The following is a 17,148-nucleotide window of genomic DNA, read 5'->3' as shown; positions in this document are numbered from 1 at the left end:
TTAGCACTAGCTCTCTTATTTACTTTGTAGTAACCAGAAAGGAGACAACATCTTGCCTTCAATTAACTTACTATTTAGTTGGAGATGCTGGAACTAAGATAAATAGTAGAGAAGGAGGTGCAATGACAATAGATAATTAATCAAGGAGATAGTTGGATGAAGTAATAGATGTCAGAGGCAACATCACTTAGTAATTAATTCGTGATTAATTAGTAAATGAATGGTACAAACCAATGCGGACAACAGAGGGTAACAGGTGGAAGGGTTCAGAGGGACATCCATAAAAAACTCATGCATATCCAACCCTTGGGAATTAGTCTGCTCAGTGTGATACTATAGAAATCCCTTTTCTTCACTCTAGGCTCTTAGCCTAATAACTGGAACATTAAGGGTTAAAGCTCTGAAGACCCTCTAAGTACCTGGATGGGACTAGAGAAGGGAACTTCCTGTTCCAGTTCCCATGTGTTCTCCAGAACAGCCCCTGAGTGGAATTGGCAGGATCTTGGTCCTTGGAACCCCAAGGAAGAAAAATCCTACAGGGGAACACCCCATCTCTACCTCTCCTCCAACCCCCACCAAGTGCTGCCCCATAAAAAGGTGAGTCTGAGGGACTAAAGGTGTGGGTTTAACCTGAGATGTACCAAAGGTGTTTGGAAAGAAGGAAGGGAGAAGGGAATGAAATGGGGGTGGGAAGGAGAGGAGTTTGCCTCAAACTAGATTGGAAATGACTTTAAAAGAAAAGGAATGTGGATGTGAGGGAGTCACCATACTATAGTAACCCAGTTGCCTAGTGCCCTCCCTTTTGTAAGCTTGCTCTAGGACAACCTTGAGAAAGTGAGCATCTGAGCCCCTGAAACTTCTGTGAAATGGACTTAACAGCTTCTTGGATTCTTGATTGATTATCTTCTAATCCCCTGCCTAGCTCTATAACATTTATCCCCTAGAATGTTAGAAGAGAAGACTGTATATACCAAGTGAATTTCTCCTTTTTCATTACATTGCTTTCTACCTTCCTTTTTTCTCCCCCTCCCCGTTCAATACATGCATACCTCATCCCTGCTCTGAGGGACCATTTGGAACTCTTATTTTTCCTTGAGAAAGAAAGCTTATCACATTATTCTCTTTTTAGAGATCTGACCCAATTGCTGTCTTTGAGACCTATAATAAACAATATAAGATAAGTCCTGTGATTAACAATTAATGCTGAAGTGGCAAATATTCTGGATTTAAGAATCAGGAGACTTGGGTTCTAGTCCAGACTCTTTGCTTTCTCCCTGAATGACCTTGGCTAAATGTTTCCCTCTAGGTCTCACTATCTTCACCTATAAAATGAGAGAATTGGACTAAGATGGTCTTTAAGGGCCCTTCTTGTTCCAATTAGTCTGAACAGGGTAGGTTTTAGACAAAGTTGTGAAGCATGGAAAGTATTTTAGGATCCCTTCCTCCTGGATGCCTCTAATACAAAGCCCATATTCCCTGATCCAGAGATACTTCCCATGCTTCCCTCCTCTCCTCAAATAGTATTTTACTTTATGATTAACGACTCCCAAAGTTTCAGAGATGACTAGTTAATGAAATAAAGTAATCCTTGCTCATGTAAGAATACTGGAGAAGGGAGACTTCTCCCTGACCTTGCCACTAACTAATCTTGTAACCTTGAACTATTTGTCTTATTATTGGTATCAGTTTCCTTCTTTATAAAATGAGGGACCAGATGATACTCAAAAGCTCTTTTAGCTTTATGTTTCAGTGTGGAACAATATGAATTTTGTGCCTCTCATTACATTTTCATATCCTATCAGCATTGCCATCATTGTATTATTGATTCTCACATATACAGATATTCATAAAAGAATGCTATCAACATGAGGGCAAGGACCTCATGGTCCATAAAAAATGCTTTTTATTTTGTACATTTCTCTTGTAGCATTTAGCACATAGTAAGTAAGTACTTAATATGCTTCAAATTTGTCAACTTGGACAGAATTCCTCCTAATCATATGCTCTGCATGTTTTATTCCCTTGGTAGACAGAGAGCTCCTTGAAAGCAGGGACTAGGGCTTATCCAAATTTTAAACCACCCCTAGCTGAGACAGGCCTCTGCACACAATAAGCATTTAAAGTTTCGATTCAAGTGTAGTGTAAAGTAAACTCCTTGGATCACAAACTATTGTTTTCCTTTTTGTCTTTGTACCCCCAGAATCTAGCACAAAACTGGAACACTGTGTTTTACAAATACTTTTAAAAAATTAATTTTTTTGTGTAGTTTTTATGTTTTTTTTTTAGTTTTTTAAATGAACAAAACAAAACTGAGTCAAGTTAATAGATTTCAAAAATGCCTTTAAAAGTATAGATCTAGGAATGAATTATTTCAGGCAAAGACATAATTAGGGAAGAGTGATGAGCTTTTCCCAAGGTATACAACTTCAGAAGGGCATCTTTTCATGCTTTTATGATAAATGTATATTCAGAAAATATTCGGACAGACTTTGTGGAGAGAAAAGAATTAGTCATGTTAATGGCTGAGAACTGTAAATTATAATTCACACTTAATATGAGTGTTGGTTTTTTTCCCACACCACAGGAGAATGAGCATACAAATATCATCATTTTATACTGGGGTCAACTAGATGGCACAGTGGATAGAATGCTGGGTCTGGAGTCAGAAATTCATCTTCCTGAGTTCAAATGTGACCTCAAACACTAAATATAGCTGTGTGACCCTGGGCAATCATTTAACCTGTTTGCCTCAGTTTCCTTATTTATAAAATGAGCTAAAGAAGGAAATGACAAACCACTCCAGTGCCTTTGCCAAGAAAACTGGAGTCACTGAAAAACAACTGAACAACATTTTATACTTGAGGAAACTGAGGCCCAGAAAGGGAATTAGCCCATAGCCAGTTAGGAAGTATCAGAGTAGAGATATAAACCTGAATTTCCCTGCTGCTCCTATAAAGAAAATTAAACCAAAATGTAATTTGAACTGATCTAACCCATCCTCCTTCCCTCATGTTATAGAAAAGAAAAGCAGCTAACTATGGTCATATCATAGCTAGCTAGTAGCAGAACCAGGATGAGAATCTGATTCTCTCATTCCAGTGCCCATTCTACTACACTACTAATAATAGCCCATGTTTCTATAACATTTCACAGATTCCAAAACATTTTCCTCACAAAAACCCTGGGAGGTAGAACACACAAGTAATATTATCCTCATTTTGCATATGGGAAGAAATCAGAATCATGAAATAGATCTGGATTTGAATCTAGTTCTTCTGATCACATTGTTCAATGTTATTTCCACTACTACATTGGGACAGAATTAGGAGATACAGAGGATCTATCTGATACAAAGCCCTAAATGCATGGATGAGTGTTTCTGCCAAGGTAAACTGTCAACTATCTCTTTTAACTAAATAATGCACCTCTCTTCCCATCCCCTTGCTCTTTGTCTTCTAGGAGGCAAATGATGCTTACTAACATTTGTCAGGAATTTTGGAAGAGGCTGGGAAAAGGAGGCTTTGGAATTAGGCTGGCAGTAGAGGTGGGGAAAGTGGAAGGAAGAGAATTGGCAGGTAAAAGGCCTGCCCCATTCTGTGATCTATATAAGGAGGATCAAATGACTGTGGTAGGAACTTGAAGCATGGCAAAGACAGCAGTGCAGAGAACCTCCTCTCAATTAACTTCAAGAGGTGACCAGAACATCACTACTATTTCAGTGGCCTCCTTCCCCCACACACTATTTTGTGCCTTGCTGCAGCAAAGCTCAGGATGGTAGATGAGGCTTTAGAATTGTAAGGGAACTTAAAGATCATCTAACTCAAGCCCTTTACTGAGTCTTTGAGAGATTAGATGACTTGTTCAAAGTAACACAGTTGGTAATTAGCCCTTAGTATTTTGAACCCAGGTCTCTGACTCCAAATCCAGAACTCTTTAGAGTTAATTCAGTTAGTCACCTAACATTTATTAAATACCTACTGTGTGCTAGGCACTTGCTAAGAGCTGAGGATAAGACAAAGAAAGCAAAAATAGGAGTTCACAGTCTAATAAGAGATGCAACATCCAAACAATTGTACAAATGAGATACATACAGGAAAAATTAGAGATAATCTTAGATGGAAGGCACTGAGATTAGGGAGGACTGGGGAAGGTTTTCTTGAAGATAGAGATGAGCCCTTCCAAGGGGACAGCCTATTAAAACCTCATTATTCCATTCAGTTCAACTCAATTTAGAAAGACTGGGAGAATTCTCATATGTAGTAACTAGGTAATGACCTAGGGCTCTGGACTTTCATTCTAGCTAGGCTACAAAGGAAAAGAGAGTTGGTGTTGGAGTTGGGTAGGTAGAGATGAAGATGGTTTTGATACCATTTGGCCACCAGAGGGTGCTCTGTAATCAGCGAGTAGAAGGTCTCCCGATAATCTTAAAATGGCTCTTGAGCTGGAGATGACCAATATTATTCAAGTACCAGTGTGATGAAATGCTCAGGTCCTGAAAACACCCCAAAACTTAGGCTCTCTTTTACATCCTGACTGTCTCCTTATCTCCAATGCTTTTTTTAAGTTGCACTGATGACTTTGGTTTTAACATCACTGTTATTTTCAAATATGCTTATCTCCCACCATCTCTTCTCCCCCAGTGAGCCCTCCTATGTAACAAAGGGGAAAAAAATAAGCAAAACCAACACATAAACAGTTCTGGACAAGGATGCAACATTCCACACTGATAATCTCCCCCTTCTACAAAGATAGCACGTCTTTCTTTTAGAAGCAGCATACTAGATAGAAAACTGGACTTGAAATTAGGTCAGCCTGAAGTTCAGATACTGTCTCTGACACCAGAAGTCATTTATTTAATCTTTCTGAGCCTTGTTTGGGAGATTCTGGGATGGGGGAATGAAAGTAAGGGGGATGTTGGCCTTAAAGAAAACTGCCACTTATCTAAAACTCAATAGATAAACTTCCAGGAGGCCTTCAGATAGTAGGTGCTTTGCAAATGTTGGTTGAACTGAATTTAAAAAAAAACAATCACAGGGAATACAGTGATAAAAAATGTCAACAGTCCCTACCCTTATAAACTAAGATATTCTTCTCAAATATTAAGTAATTTAGGGGAGGGGAGCATTAAAGAATCAAGAAAGTCTTCATATAAAAGCTTTGAAAGAAACTAAGGATTTTTAAAAGTGGGTAGTTTTGCCTACCCTACCCAGATTGTACTCACCCAAAGCCTTTTTAATTCAGTTCCCTTGGAATTATATATTCCCCTCCTAATTTCACTTTTATTTAGGGTTAGAAATTGGCTTTTCCTGAGCTCCTCTCATTAAATTGATGGTAAGTAAGGCAGAATGGTATAATGGAAAGTCATTGACCTGGAAGCCTGCAAACTTGGGTTCTATTCCCAATCTTTCTACAAACCTGCTGTGTGACCTTGGATGATTTAATCACAATACTAATTTAGCATTTGCATAGCTGTTTTAAAATATCTCATTTGATTCTCACAACCCCCATAGATTATAAGTGATATTATTATCCCCGTTTTACAGCTGAGGAAACTGAAGCAGACAGCAGTTAAGTGACTTACCCAGGATCACACAGCTATAAGTACGTGAGGCTGGATTTGAACTTGGGTCTTCCAGGCTCCCCAGTCTACTCATTTCATCACCTAAGGCCTGGGAAGGGTGTTTCTTCCTGATTTCTGAAGTCTTATGCCCTACTCACATGCTGCCTCTAGCAGTTCGACTAGAACCATCTCTAAGATCTCTCTCCAGAGCCTTATTTATAGTAGTTGCTTTGTAAATGTTTTTAAATTGAACTGAATTCCAGTTTTGCCATTCTGATTTGGTATAGCTTTAATCACAAGGATCTGATAGCCGGACTTGACTGGGTTTGGATGGGCAGCCAATCTATCTGAGACTCCAGAGCTTTTATCTTCGTTTCCAGCTAACTTATCAATTGACAAACTCTTCTGGGTTGCAACCTGAATCCAGTTTTTTATAAAAAGCCCCAATCCCTCCAGGCTAACCATTGTGATAACCTCTACCCATTAACTCTTAACAATTACTCTGTTAGCATATTTAAACAGTCATTTAAAATAGATTACCCAGAAGCCTTGTGGCTGGGGGAGATTTTTCTCCTAATCTTCCTTCTGCATTTTTTCCTGACTGAAGTAGGCAGTCTACTTAGCCACCAGGCCAGGTAGAAACTTTTTTTTCCTCCCAGATATCCAGTAAAGGTGTGGAGAAGAGACTGTAGATTTCGAACTGCCCATTGAGTTCCCAAAGAATGATGTCCACAAGACCGAGTCTGGCTGCTACCCAAGTCCAAACTCCCCTGAAGCAAGAACTGCCCACAGTAAAACTTGAAGAGTTTTCCTGGGAACAGGAATCCATCCATGAAGGAGGTCTGCCCAGACATGAGGCCTGCAGGCAGCGGTTCAGGCACTTCTGCTACCAGGAGGCCGCTGGCCCAAAGGAAGCTCTTAGCAGGCTCCGTGAACTCTGCTGCCAGTGGCTTAGACCAGAGACTCACACCAAAAAACAGATCCTGGAGCTTCTAGTGCTGGAGCAGTTCCTCATTGTCCTCCCTGGAGACATTCAGGCCTGGGTACGGGGGAAGCATCCCAAGAATGGTGATGAAGTGGTGACCCTTATGGAGGATTTGCAGAGAGAGCCCAGCAAAGCAAGGCCAACGGTAAGAAGGAAAGTCGAGTTTGGTGCCATAAAGACTTTGTGGGAGAAGGTTAAGATTAGGTAGCGTTTGACTCTCCGGGAATCCATATGGAGTTTTCTTGGGAAAGCTTCCCAGTGGTTTGCCATTTCTTTCTCGTGCTAGTTTACCAAATTTGAGGAAACTGAGGCAAACAAGGTCTAGTGACTTGCTCAGGGTCACAAGGATAGTGTTTGGGGCCAGATGTGAACTCTGCTAGCCGAGTCCTCCTGACTCCAGGTTCAGCATTCTATTCACTGCGCCACCTAGCTGCCCAAGTAGTGAACCAACCAGAACCTTCCCCTCAGGCTAGAAAAAACCATTAAGATGGTATTTAATGGTGGGGAGGGGAAGAGTGAAAAAAAAGTCCTTTTGTTTGGATTGAGAAACAGCTATTGTACAGAACTGGACATCCCTTTAAGGACCCAAGAGATTTACTAGGCTGAATGGGTATGAAGTGGGGAACATAGTGGTGCCTCTAACCTCTGCCCTGGCCAGACTTCCTCTAAGGCATTGGGGAGCCTTTTTGTAGGCATGTCATTGACATTTAATAGGCTGTAAGTTGCTTGAGGCAGGAAACTTGCTCTCTCGCCGGTGCCTGAATATCAGGCTTAATCAATGTGGAAGGAAAGATTGGCTGAAAGTAGAACATCTGTCCAAGGTTCAATCAGGATGTGGAGGAAATCTGTCAGCACGGCTTGAGGACTTTTGAGGTTAGCCTGAAAGGAGAAAGATGAGGGGACTTAGAGAGAGAAAGCTGTGTCCCAGTATTTGAAAGAGTGATACCTGGAAAAGGGAATAGGCTCCTTTTACTTGGAACAATTAGTGAAAGATGGTGGCTCCTCTGCTGCCGGTGTGTGACTCAGACACAGCTGCCATCCTGCCAGAGTAGAGGGAATTTCCTCACATGGAAATATCCCCCGTACCATTGGAATCACCCTTGGGAAAGTAGGGAAAGAAACCTCTTAGGAAAGGTGTTTCCTTAGGAAAGGAAAGATTCAGCACTGAGTTCTATCCTCAAGAAGACACACAAAGCTAAAAAAAGTCAGGATCCTTCTAGGAATTTACAATCCAGGAGGGTTATATAAAATGGTTACCCAGATAAATAAATCACAGATTAGAATGTGGAGCAGTGGAAGAGACAGCTTGGGGGTCTGGAAAATCTGGGGTATCTCACCTGACACCTACTGGCTGTCAGTTAACCTCTTGGTGAGTGCCCCAGGAAACTAAAGCTTCACAGAAGGTGCCTCTGCATTAGCAGAGGAAATTCCTTCTTTGGAGCTTCCCACACTAACAAAATCACAGGTCTTATGAAGTGTTAGGTCATCAGATGATGCAGTGAAAGAGAAATCATTTTCAATTAGAAAAATTAAAAAAAAATTCATGGTGGGGGTAGCTTAAGAGCTGGGTCCTGGGGGATGAGTATTAAAAGGGCATTCCTGGCATCAGGTAGGAAAGTGGAAACTGACAGGGTTCAGGTCATGAAGAAATAGTGTGAGAGAAGGCAAGAAAGAGAAGTTAAGAGTCAGATTATGGAGATCTTTGAATATTATCCTAAGAAGTTTGATCTTGATTCATTGGGCAAAATCACTGAAATACTTGTATGATTTTTATTCTTGCAGTAATGGTGGCAGCCAGCTTCTTCTGGTTTTGTCTTCCATGATTGATGATACAATGTTAATCTCTTCCAACTTTTCTCCTCCCTCTAACCCTTGCTCTGTTCCTTGCTGACCTTAGGAATTCAATGAAATATTTGTTCCTTCTAATTCCTATCTTTCAAGAAGTGGCTTTATTTTAAGGGGATTAGAGTTCTGACTATCTGAGGAATGAATTCCCTCCCCCAGGGGCCCATCCTTATGGGCTGTTCCCAGGTCTTTGGCCATACACCCAGATGGATAATGCCCTCAGAGAAGTCATCATCCCTGATCCCTGCACAGGAGCCCCAGAAACTCCAGCCAGAACCAGCCAAGCCTTCAAAGGAGGGGAAGTGGAGTCTTCTGGCTAGGTCCAAGCAACAGCTAACTCCTGGCCCACAAGGTGAATTCCATCTCTATCAAGGAAGAGGTATGAGGTTAGACTTCTCTGGGGAAGGCCCAGAGTGGTCCAAGGTAAGAATAGGGGCCCAAACATGGCAGGGAAAGGGAGTAGAAAATGGAAGTGGTTAGTTTTTGCTGGATATAAGGAACAACTTTTGGAATGGACAGTCCCAGGATCACAAGAAAAAGTGAGTGTAATTTCATTGAAGGAGAACTGGCTACAACCTTAACAGCCAAGTTCCCAGGTAGAATCAACACCCTTAGACTCAGCTCTGGTTTGTAGAAAAGCTCTGTATATATTCTTATCCCTGCCTTCCTCTACTTCACTAATGGCCTGGGGACTATTTAGTCTGGAGGAGAGAGCAGGAAAGTTGCAGGGTAAAATTCTAAATCCTTTTACAGTACCTTTCTCCTCCCACAGGCTCAACTGTTCCTCAAGGCCCTTCCTCTTCCCAAGAGGAAAGATCCAGAGACCTGGAATTAGCAACTGTGCTGGTGAGCTGGGGACTTTGGTTGTCCTTAAGATTACAGAGTGGCTATCTTGTTGTATTCCCATGTCCAGGGAAGGGAGACGGTGGGACAAGGGACAACAGACCAGTTTCCCTAAAAATTAACATTTGGGAATTCAGAGAGAACCATAAACCTCTAAACTATTGGTGTAACTCAAACAAAGTGATGCCTGCCTGTACTTTTGACCTAGAAAGAAACATGTTACTATTATCATATGTTTTATTTTCTTTTGTTAAATAGTTCCCAAATGTATTTCAATCTGATACAGGCAGAGTGTTTTGACACCCTGCTCCCAACGATTACTGCCAGTGAATATTTTTAATGAGTCTCTCCAACTCTATGGCATACACTTTGTTCCTAATATTTCCAGTCCCCCTTTTGTTCTATCCATCCATACTGTAATTATTTCTGGAACAGCAGGTGGAGAGGGAGCAATTATCTCTTTATCTTTGTCTCTTTCTCTTCCTTGGGACTTAAAGGAATCTCTGACATTTGAGGATGTTGTAGTGGAGAAGGTTTGGCCTGCACCCCCTCTAGGTAAGATTCTTTCATCCTTGGGACTAGGACCTTTCAGCTGGGCCCCATGTTGGTGGGATGAAGGGGAGGTAAGCCCCTTGACATTCAAGAACCTTTGTACGGCCTCCCTCTACTAGAGAGGGCTCAGAGCCTAAGATATCCTCACTTGCACAAGACTTGAACATAGCTAGACTTCTGCGATTCCCTCTAATTTGGCTTTTCTAACAATTTATGCCCGCTTTATTGTTGTTGTTTTAAATTAAATCCTTACCTTCCATCTTGGAATCAATACTGTGTATTGGTTCCAAGGCAGAAGAAAAGTAAGGGCTAGGCCATGGGGGTTAAGTGACTTGCCCAGGGTCACACAGCTAGGAAGTGGCTGAAGTCAAATTTGAACCCAGGACCTCCCATCTCTAGGCCTGGCTCTCAATCCACTGAGCCACCCAGCTGCCCCCATGCTCTCTTTAAATGAGCATTCCAAGAGGAAACAGACAACTTATAATTCCATTTACCATTTTTTACTTAATTTTTTGGGTATTCTTATGTACATCATTTAGGGTGGAGAGATCCAAAGGAAAACACTTTCTTTAGACTGTTGGGTTTTCCTTGCTCTCTAACAGCCTAGACACTATCTTTTATTTTTCTTCTATTTTTTTAAACCCTTATTTTTTACATCTTAGCAACAACTTTTAAGACAGAAGAGCAAGAGCTAAGCTAGTGGGTTAAGTGACTTGCCTAGCAACACAAAACTAGGAAGTGCCTGAGTCACAGTTGAACCCAGGTCCTCCCAACTCCTGGCTAGGAGCTTTGTCCATTGCATCACTTACCTTCCCATATACACCAGACCTTTAAGGCAGTGGGCACCACCCTCCACTTGCTCACTCATAGCTCTTCTGTTGCCCCTGTACCACACCCATCCCAGAGAGCCTAAACCTGGAATGAGGAGTCAGCAACAGGAAGAGAATGCCTTTTATAAACTGTGGTGATCTAACCCAATTATCCAGTTCCAACTACACATACTGCTAAAATTTTATATATTTTGTGTGTGTGTGTGTGTGTACTGCTACTATAAATTATCTCTCTGGGCTTCAGCCTAACTGGGTTGGGGACAAATGAGAATCAATATTTTAAGTATGTAGGTTTTAAAAAGTAAAGACCTAATAAGTTTTGCAGACATGAAAAAAAGTGCAAAAGATCAGTAGTCGTGGCTTTATATTTCTTTTTGCATAATGTTCCTTTTCCTTTAACTCAGGGAGTTTTCTCTTTTTTTTCTTTATGCTCCCATTGCTCAGAAAAAAAATAAGAAGACCTCAAGTGCACTAGCACTAGCACATCCAAAGCAACTCTAGCTAAGGCACCACTATCCCAAAGGACTAGAAATTTATTTATACTCAATCAGTCTAATCAATGCAAATAGCCATAAACAGAACATTCTAACACAGGAGGTTTCAGGTTGCTGGAACCTTGAAAGTTTATTACAGAAAAAAATTTTTTTTGCAAAAGATGGGTGGGGAACCCAGCTTCTTTCTACTCTTGTGATGCTGTGGGCTTATTGGGAGACCATGACCTGGGCCTTATTTTCCTCCTGAAAAATGAGGAGTTTATGATAATTAGATATTATCTCTGGTAGCTTAAAAACTTTGATAACTCAAAAAGTGTGGAGTCTCTAGCAAGTGGAGGTTGTACTGTTTGTTTTTCCAGGTGAGAGCACTATTGGGAGCTAGAAGGATAGGAGCTTAAGTAGTAACTCTGCCACTGACCTCTTTGTCATGTCACATTGGAGCAGGTCACTCTACTTCTCACCGTCATAGACACTCTCTTAAGTTGCTGAATTTGGTGGAAGGAGTTTCTGTACACTTTGGTGAAGTTAAATGTGCTGATCCAAGCTTTCAAATGGTGTTTGGCCCTTAGTATCATTTGCTCCCTCATTCCTTTCCCTCCCTGAGGGATTACTGGAGCACAATCCCACCTCTGAAGTACAATGTTTGGTTGTCCTGCTGCTTTGTTTCCTGCCTTTTGCATTGTGGTTTTCTCCCTTCCCCCAGGTCATTGTCATCAAATATTCCTTTCTGCCAGATCTATTGCTTATATGTGTTTCTGTTCTTCCCCCCAGGGTTTGGAATTGGGGCACAGAATAGGGAAAAAATAAAGCAAGGAAATTCGGGGAAACCTGCAACAGTTCTAGGAAAGGTGGGCAAGGATATTTCCCTGGTGCCCAAAAAAGAGGATATACAAGAAACTAGGTATGGGACTGAAGGTCATTGGGGCCTGACTGCTTCAGGCAGTAGAGGAATATCCCCGTCTAGTAAAAGTGAAGTTTGGGAAATAAAAGTCTGTGATGTCCAAGAGAAGCCTGAGCCGGAATCCCAGGAGACACAGAAGACATTCCCCAAGTGTGGAATAAGCCTCCCCCAGGTGCCATGCCTCCAGGCACATAGAAGAACCCACGATTCCCTCAAGCCCTACCAGTGTCCGTGTTGTGAGAAGAACTTCGGCCGGGGCTCCATCCTCAAACTGCACCTGAGGACACACACAGATGAACGTCCCTACGCGTGTTCTGAGTGTGGGGAATGCTTCCGACAGAGTGGTCACCTGAGAAAACACCAGCAGACCCATTCTGCAGAGATGGCCTTTGTATGTGCTGACTGTGGGCAGGGTTTCCAGCGACGCTCCAGCCTCCTGCGACATTTACACGCCCATGCCAAAGAAACAGAGGAAGACACCAAACCAGCCTTCCTGTGTTCCATCTGTGGGCAGGGTTTTCAGCGGCACGCCAACTTCCAGCGCCACCTGAGTCTCCATGCCGAGGAAAAGCCCCTCCAAGGGGTTGAGTTTGGTACAAGCTTTCTTCAGGGGGCCAGCAACTCCCAGGAGCAGCAGGGCCCCAGTGAGCAGAAGCCTCATGTGTGCAATGAGTGTGGCAAAGCCTTCCAGAGGAGTGAGCATCTGGCCGCCCACCAGCGGGTTCACACAGGGGAAAAGCCCTTCTCTTGCCAGGACTGTGGACGGGCCTTTAGCCAGAGCTCCCAGTTAACCAGCCATCGCCGAGTGCACACTGGTGAGAAGCCCCATGCCTGTTCTGAGTGCGGGAAACACTTTGTGCGCCGGGCTGGTCTCGCACGCCACATGCTCATCCATGGAGGAGAGAGGCCCCATCACTGCAGCCAGTGCAACAAACGCTTTAGCCAGAGCCAGGACCTGAGCCGCCACCAGCGCAGCCACACTGGGGAACGGCCGTGCCGCTGTAATGAGTGTGGGGAGTGCTTCAGCCAGAGTGCCCACTTGGCACGTCACCAGCGCATCCACACAGGGGAGAAGCCTCACCCCTGTGACACATGTGGCCGGTGCTTCCGCAACAGCTCCAACCTGGTGCGGCACCGTCGAACTCATACCGGGGAGAGGCCCTATCACTGCCACACCTGTGGAAGGAGCTTCCGCCGCAATGCCCACCTGCAGCGCCATCTGGGGACCCACTCAGGGACTGATATTCCAGAAGCAAGCAAAGAGGCCAGGGAACTGGGGGGCGCCATCAAGGAGGCTCCCCAGCAGTGCCTGCAATGTGGGAAGAGCTTCAGCAGAGGCTGTAACCTGCTCAGACATCAAGCCATCCACACAGGTGCTAGGCCCTATACCTGTAGCCAATGTGGGCGGAGCTTCAGCCGCAATTCTCACCTGATGAGACACCTGAGGACCCATGCCAAGGAGACCCTGTATTAAGCATCCCTTAACACCTTTACTTGGCCAAGACCCCAATCCAACCCAACACTGAGCTACCCAGAGGGATGTCTGCTGGGTTTACATACTTTTGGGGTTACCAGGTACCTGAAAACAAACAGGACATGGAAAGGGACCTTATCAGACATCCATCTAGTTCCCCATTCTCATATACCTAACTTTTTCTTCAGCCTATCTTCGCCAAAATGAGTAAAGCAAATTAATTGTCTTTTGAAAGTTGTCTTGGACTTAGGCTCTCTTGGTTATCTCTCAGATACTTTTTGCTCCTTCAACCCAGGGGAATAAGTAAATATCTAATTCCTTTCTGGGAAAGGATGATCCTGAGTGTTTCTTGCCTTTGCAGAGCCAAAGATCTTAGCAGAAGAGTCTCATATATCTAAGAAACTCCTCTGCTTGGGACCTGGTTATTAATGGATCCCAGATCTGGACTCCACTACTGGAAAAGGGCTTAAAAACAGTCAAAATTAAATCCTGCACATTACACAAAACTTGATGAAAGGAGTCCCTTGTACTTTGCTTTGACTAATTATCCTGGATAATGCAAATTAAATGCAAATTTAAAAAAAAACAACTCCTACCTTAAACTACTCTAGGGAAAAGATGTCCTACAAACCCCCAGATATCTTATAGGAGAGATCTATATCTGTTCATTGAACATTTGTGCATGTGGGCAAGATTTGATTTTTTTCCTTTAGTTAAAGATTTTTAAATTCTGTTTTTTTATGTTGAGTTTACCCCCCCAAAAAAAGTTCTATATACACAATAGAACCAAAAAAGGAATACTTACATGACCTTTAAAATATATGTATAATAAATTTTTTTAACCCATACTTTCCATCTTGGAATCAATACTAAGTGTTAAAATCAAATAGATCTCTCCATGTTGTCTAAGACCCTCAAATACCTCTTTGGCAATGGAGAAAAACAGCAAGATAGATTGTTTCTGGGGCAGCTAGCTAGCTCAGTAGATAAGAGAGCCAGGCCTAGAGATGGGAAAAGGAAAGATGACTTGGAACAATGCCTAAAGGGGCTAGAAAACTGCATACCCTTTCATAATATCACTACTAGGTCTGACTCCTAGAGACCCCAAAAAAAAGGGCTAGTATCTATTTGTACAAAAATAATTACAGCAACTCTTGTTTTGATGGCAAATTGCAATTAGAAACTATGAAGGTGACCATCAATTGGAGAATGGTTGAACAAATTGTGGTATATGATTGCAAAGGAATATTATACCATAAGAAATGACAAATGGGATGAGTTTAGAAGAAAACCAGAAAGATTTACGTGAATTGGAACAAAGTGAACCAGGAGAGCATTGAACACAAACAGCAGTATTGTTATAATGGTCAACCATGAAATGAATGATCTAAGATGATTCCAAAGGACTCATGATGAAAAATGCTTTCCACCTCTAGAGAAAGAACTGCTGGAGTCTGAAGATAGACCCTAAGCATACCATTTTTCACTTATTTCCTTCAATGATTTTTTTTCTTGTATGTTTAATGTGTAATATTTGCAATATGTTGAATGTAGAAATATATATTGCATGATAGCACATTTTATAACATCAGATTGCTTATCTTCTCTGGGAGAGGGACAGTGTTTTGGTTGAAAAATGTCAGAAAATATGTTAAAAGTTGTTTCTACATATTACTAGAAGAAATACAATAAAACATTACTGAAGGGGGAAAAAAAAGATGGAGTAAAATTACAGGCCTTCCAAATGAAAGGAATGAAGGGCTTGGAATATGAATATGACTAAACATAAGGGCTCTTTTTTGTCCTGGAACTCTAAAGACCTGCATATGGGCAGTAGAATTGCCAGTCAATGCCAGCACAGGATCCCTTGTAATCTCTGACAACTTGTCTAGTCCCCTTACTGTCTCTGGGCTTAGTGCTCCCAAAGTTGCCACCATCACAGCCCCCTCCAAGGCTCATGGCTGGTGATTCTACCTCATGTCACAGCCCTCTCCTGCTGACTTCCTAAGTTGTGTGACAAGGAAATCACTTTAAAAGACTGATATATATTAATTTAAGGTCGCCAAGGAATTCAGCTATGTAATTCCTTAATGAAAACTCAAGTCAGCAGTCAACCTTTTATGGAGTTTAGTTACAAACAGGAGGAAGAAAGGTATTAGAAAGGGGAGAGAAGGGAATAGGGCTTAAATACCCCCTCTGTTTAGGCTGGGCCAAAAGGCCCAAGCCCTTAGATAGCTGAGGCAAAGAAGAAAGACCAGTCCCTATCACTCACGTGACCAAAATGGAGAAACAGTCTCAGGGGCCTCCTTCAGAACAAGCTTCTCAGAGCAAAAACCCTCCAACCCCCCCAGTCCTCAGACTCCTCTATCTTTAAGGAAACCATCCAAGTTCCCCCCCCCCCTCAGTTCTCACATCTACCAATCACTGTCCATGTCTTCCCTGTGCCAATGGTGGCTCTAGCTTAACCCAGGACCGCCCAGAGGTCTGTGGCTTTGCACATGTCTGTTGAAGGTCATATTCTCAATAATTAAATCTTGATCCTTTGCTGCAGCCCTTCCTAAATCCTGTTAGGACTGAGTGGGGTGGAAATTGTATTTTCCAAGACCTGGTTCTGTCATTCCAAGTATCTCTATTGTATCAATTCTAAAATCAATCATGACTCAAAGAAATTCCTGTTCTATGCTTAAGTACAGGTCAAAGCCCTTTCCATTGTTCAGCAAAAGGTTTCTGTCCTAAAGTAATCTTAAGGGAGGAGGAGGAACCTCCCATGCCAATGGGGTTCACATTCCAATAGAGTTCCCACTATCAGGAAATTTTTCAAGTATGAAATTTCCCAGTGGTGACATTTCCAACATTTATAAGTCTAAGAAATTTTAAGGTTTACAACATCACATGATTTCTTTTCAATAGGAAGAAAATGAAAAGTCTTAGTCCAACCCCCACTGTAGTCTCTCAGTCTGCTCTCTCCCCCAGCCTGACCATAACCTTATATAGCTTTTTTTTTTTTTAACATTTTATTTGGTCATTTACAAACATTATTCATTGGAAACAAAAATCATTTTCTCCCCCCCTCCCATAGTCGACGCACGATTCCACTGGGTATCACATGTGTTCTTGACTCAAACCCATTTCCGTGTTGTTGGTATTTGCATTAGAGTGTTCATTTAGAGTCTTTCTTCAGTCATATCCCCTCAACCCCTGTAGTCAAGCAGTTGCTTTTCGGTGTTTTTACTCTCACAGTTTATCCTCTGCTTGTGGATAGTGTTTTTTATATCCCTGCAGATTGTTCAGGGACATTGCATTGACACTAATGGAGAAGTCCATCACCTTCAATTGTACCACAGTGTTTCAGTCTGTGTATATAACGTTTTCCTGGTTCTGCTCCTTTCGCTCTGCATCACTTCCTAGAGGCTGTTCCAGACTCCATGGAACTCCTCCAGTTTATTATTCCTTTGATCACAATAGTATTCCATCACCAACATATACCACAATTTGTTCAGCCATTTCCCAATCGAAGGGCATCCCCTCATTTTCCAATTTTTGGCCACCACAAAGAGCACAGCTATGAATATTCTTGTACATGTCTTTTTCCTTACTATCTCTTTGGGGTACAAACCCAGCAGTGCTATGGCTGGATCAAAGGGCAGGCAGTCTTTTATCACCC

The 17,148-nt window shown here is 42.3% G+C and overlaps 1 protein-coding gene across 1 annotated transcript; it reads left to right on the top strand.

Annotated features, from left to right (window-relative positions):
• Positions 1–365: 365 nt before the first annotated feature.
• Positions 366–15,201, top strand: ZSCAN10 (zinc finger and SCAN domain containing 10). Its single transcript, XM_016424114.2, has 6 exons — positions 366–597; positions 6,220–6,690; positions 8,550–8,742; positions 9,163–9,236; positions 9,731–9,788; positions 11,881–15,201. Exons 2-6 carry the CDS (start codon positions 6,283–6,285, stop codon positions 13,482–13,484), a joined length of 2,337 nt encoding a protein of 778 aa, XP_016279600.1. The 5' UTR covers positions 366–597; positions 6,220–6,282; the 3' UTR covers positions 13,485–15,201.
• The last annotated feature ends 1,947 nt before the right edge of the window (positions 15,202–17,148 follow it).

The sequence above is a fragment of the Monodelphis domestica genome, chromosome 7 (assembly GCF_027887165.1).
Source record: "Monodelphis domestica isolate mMonDom1 chromosome 7, mMonDom1.pri, whole genome shotgun sequence".
NCBI classification, from domain to species: Eukaryota; Metazoa; Chordata; class Mammalia; order Didelphimorphia; family Didelphidae; genus Monodelphis; species Monodelphis domestica.
The sequence above is the reverse complement of the archived record's forward strand: the minus strand, read 5'-3'. Positions and strand labels throughout refer to the sequence as shown.

Coding starts and splice junctions, on each gene's coding strand:
- ZSCAN10 (XM_016424114.2), top strand. CDS start 6,283: ATGATGTCCACAAGACCGAGTCTGGCTGCTACCCAAGTCCAAACTCCC. Junction 8,743..9,162: donor GCTAACTCCTGGCCCACAAG/GTGAATTCCATC, acceptor CTCCTCCCACAG/GCTCAACTGTTCCTCAAGGC. Junction 9,789..11,880: donor TTGGCCTGCACCCCCTCTAG/GTAAGATTCTTT, acceptor TCTTCCCCCCAG/GGTTTGGAATTGGGGCACAG.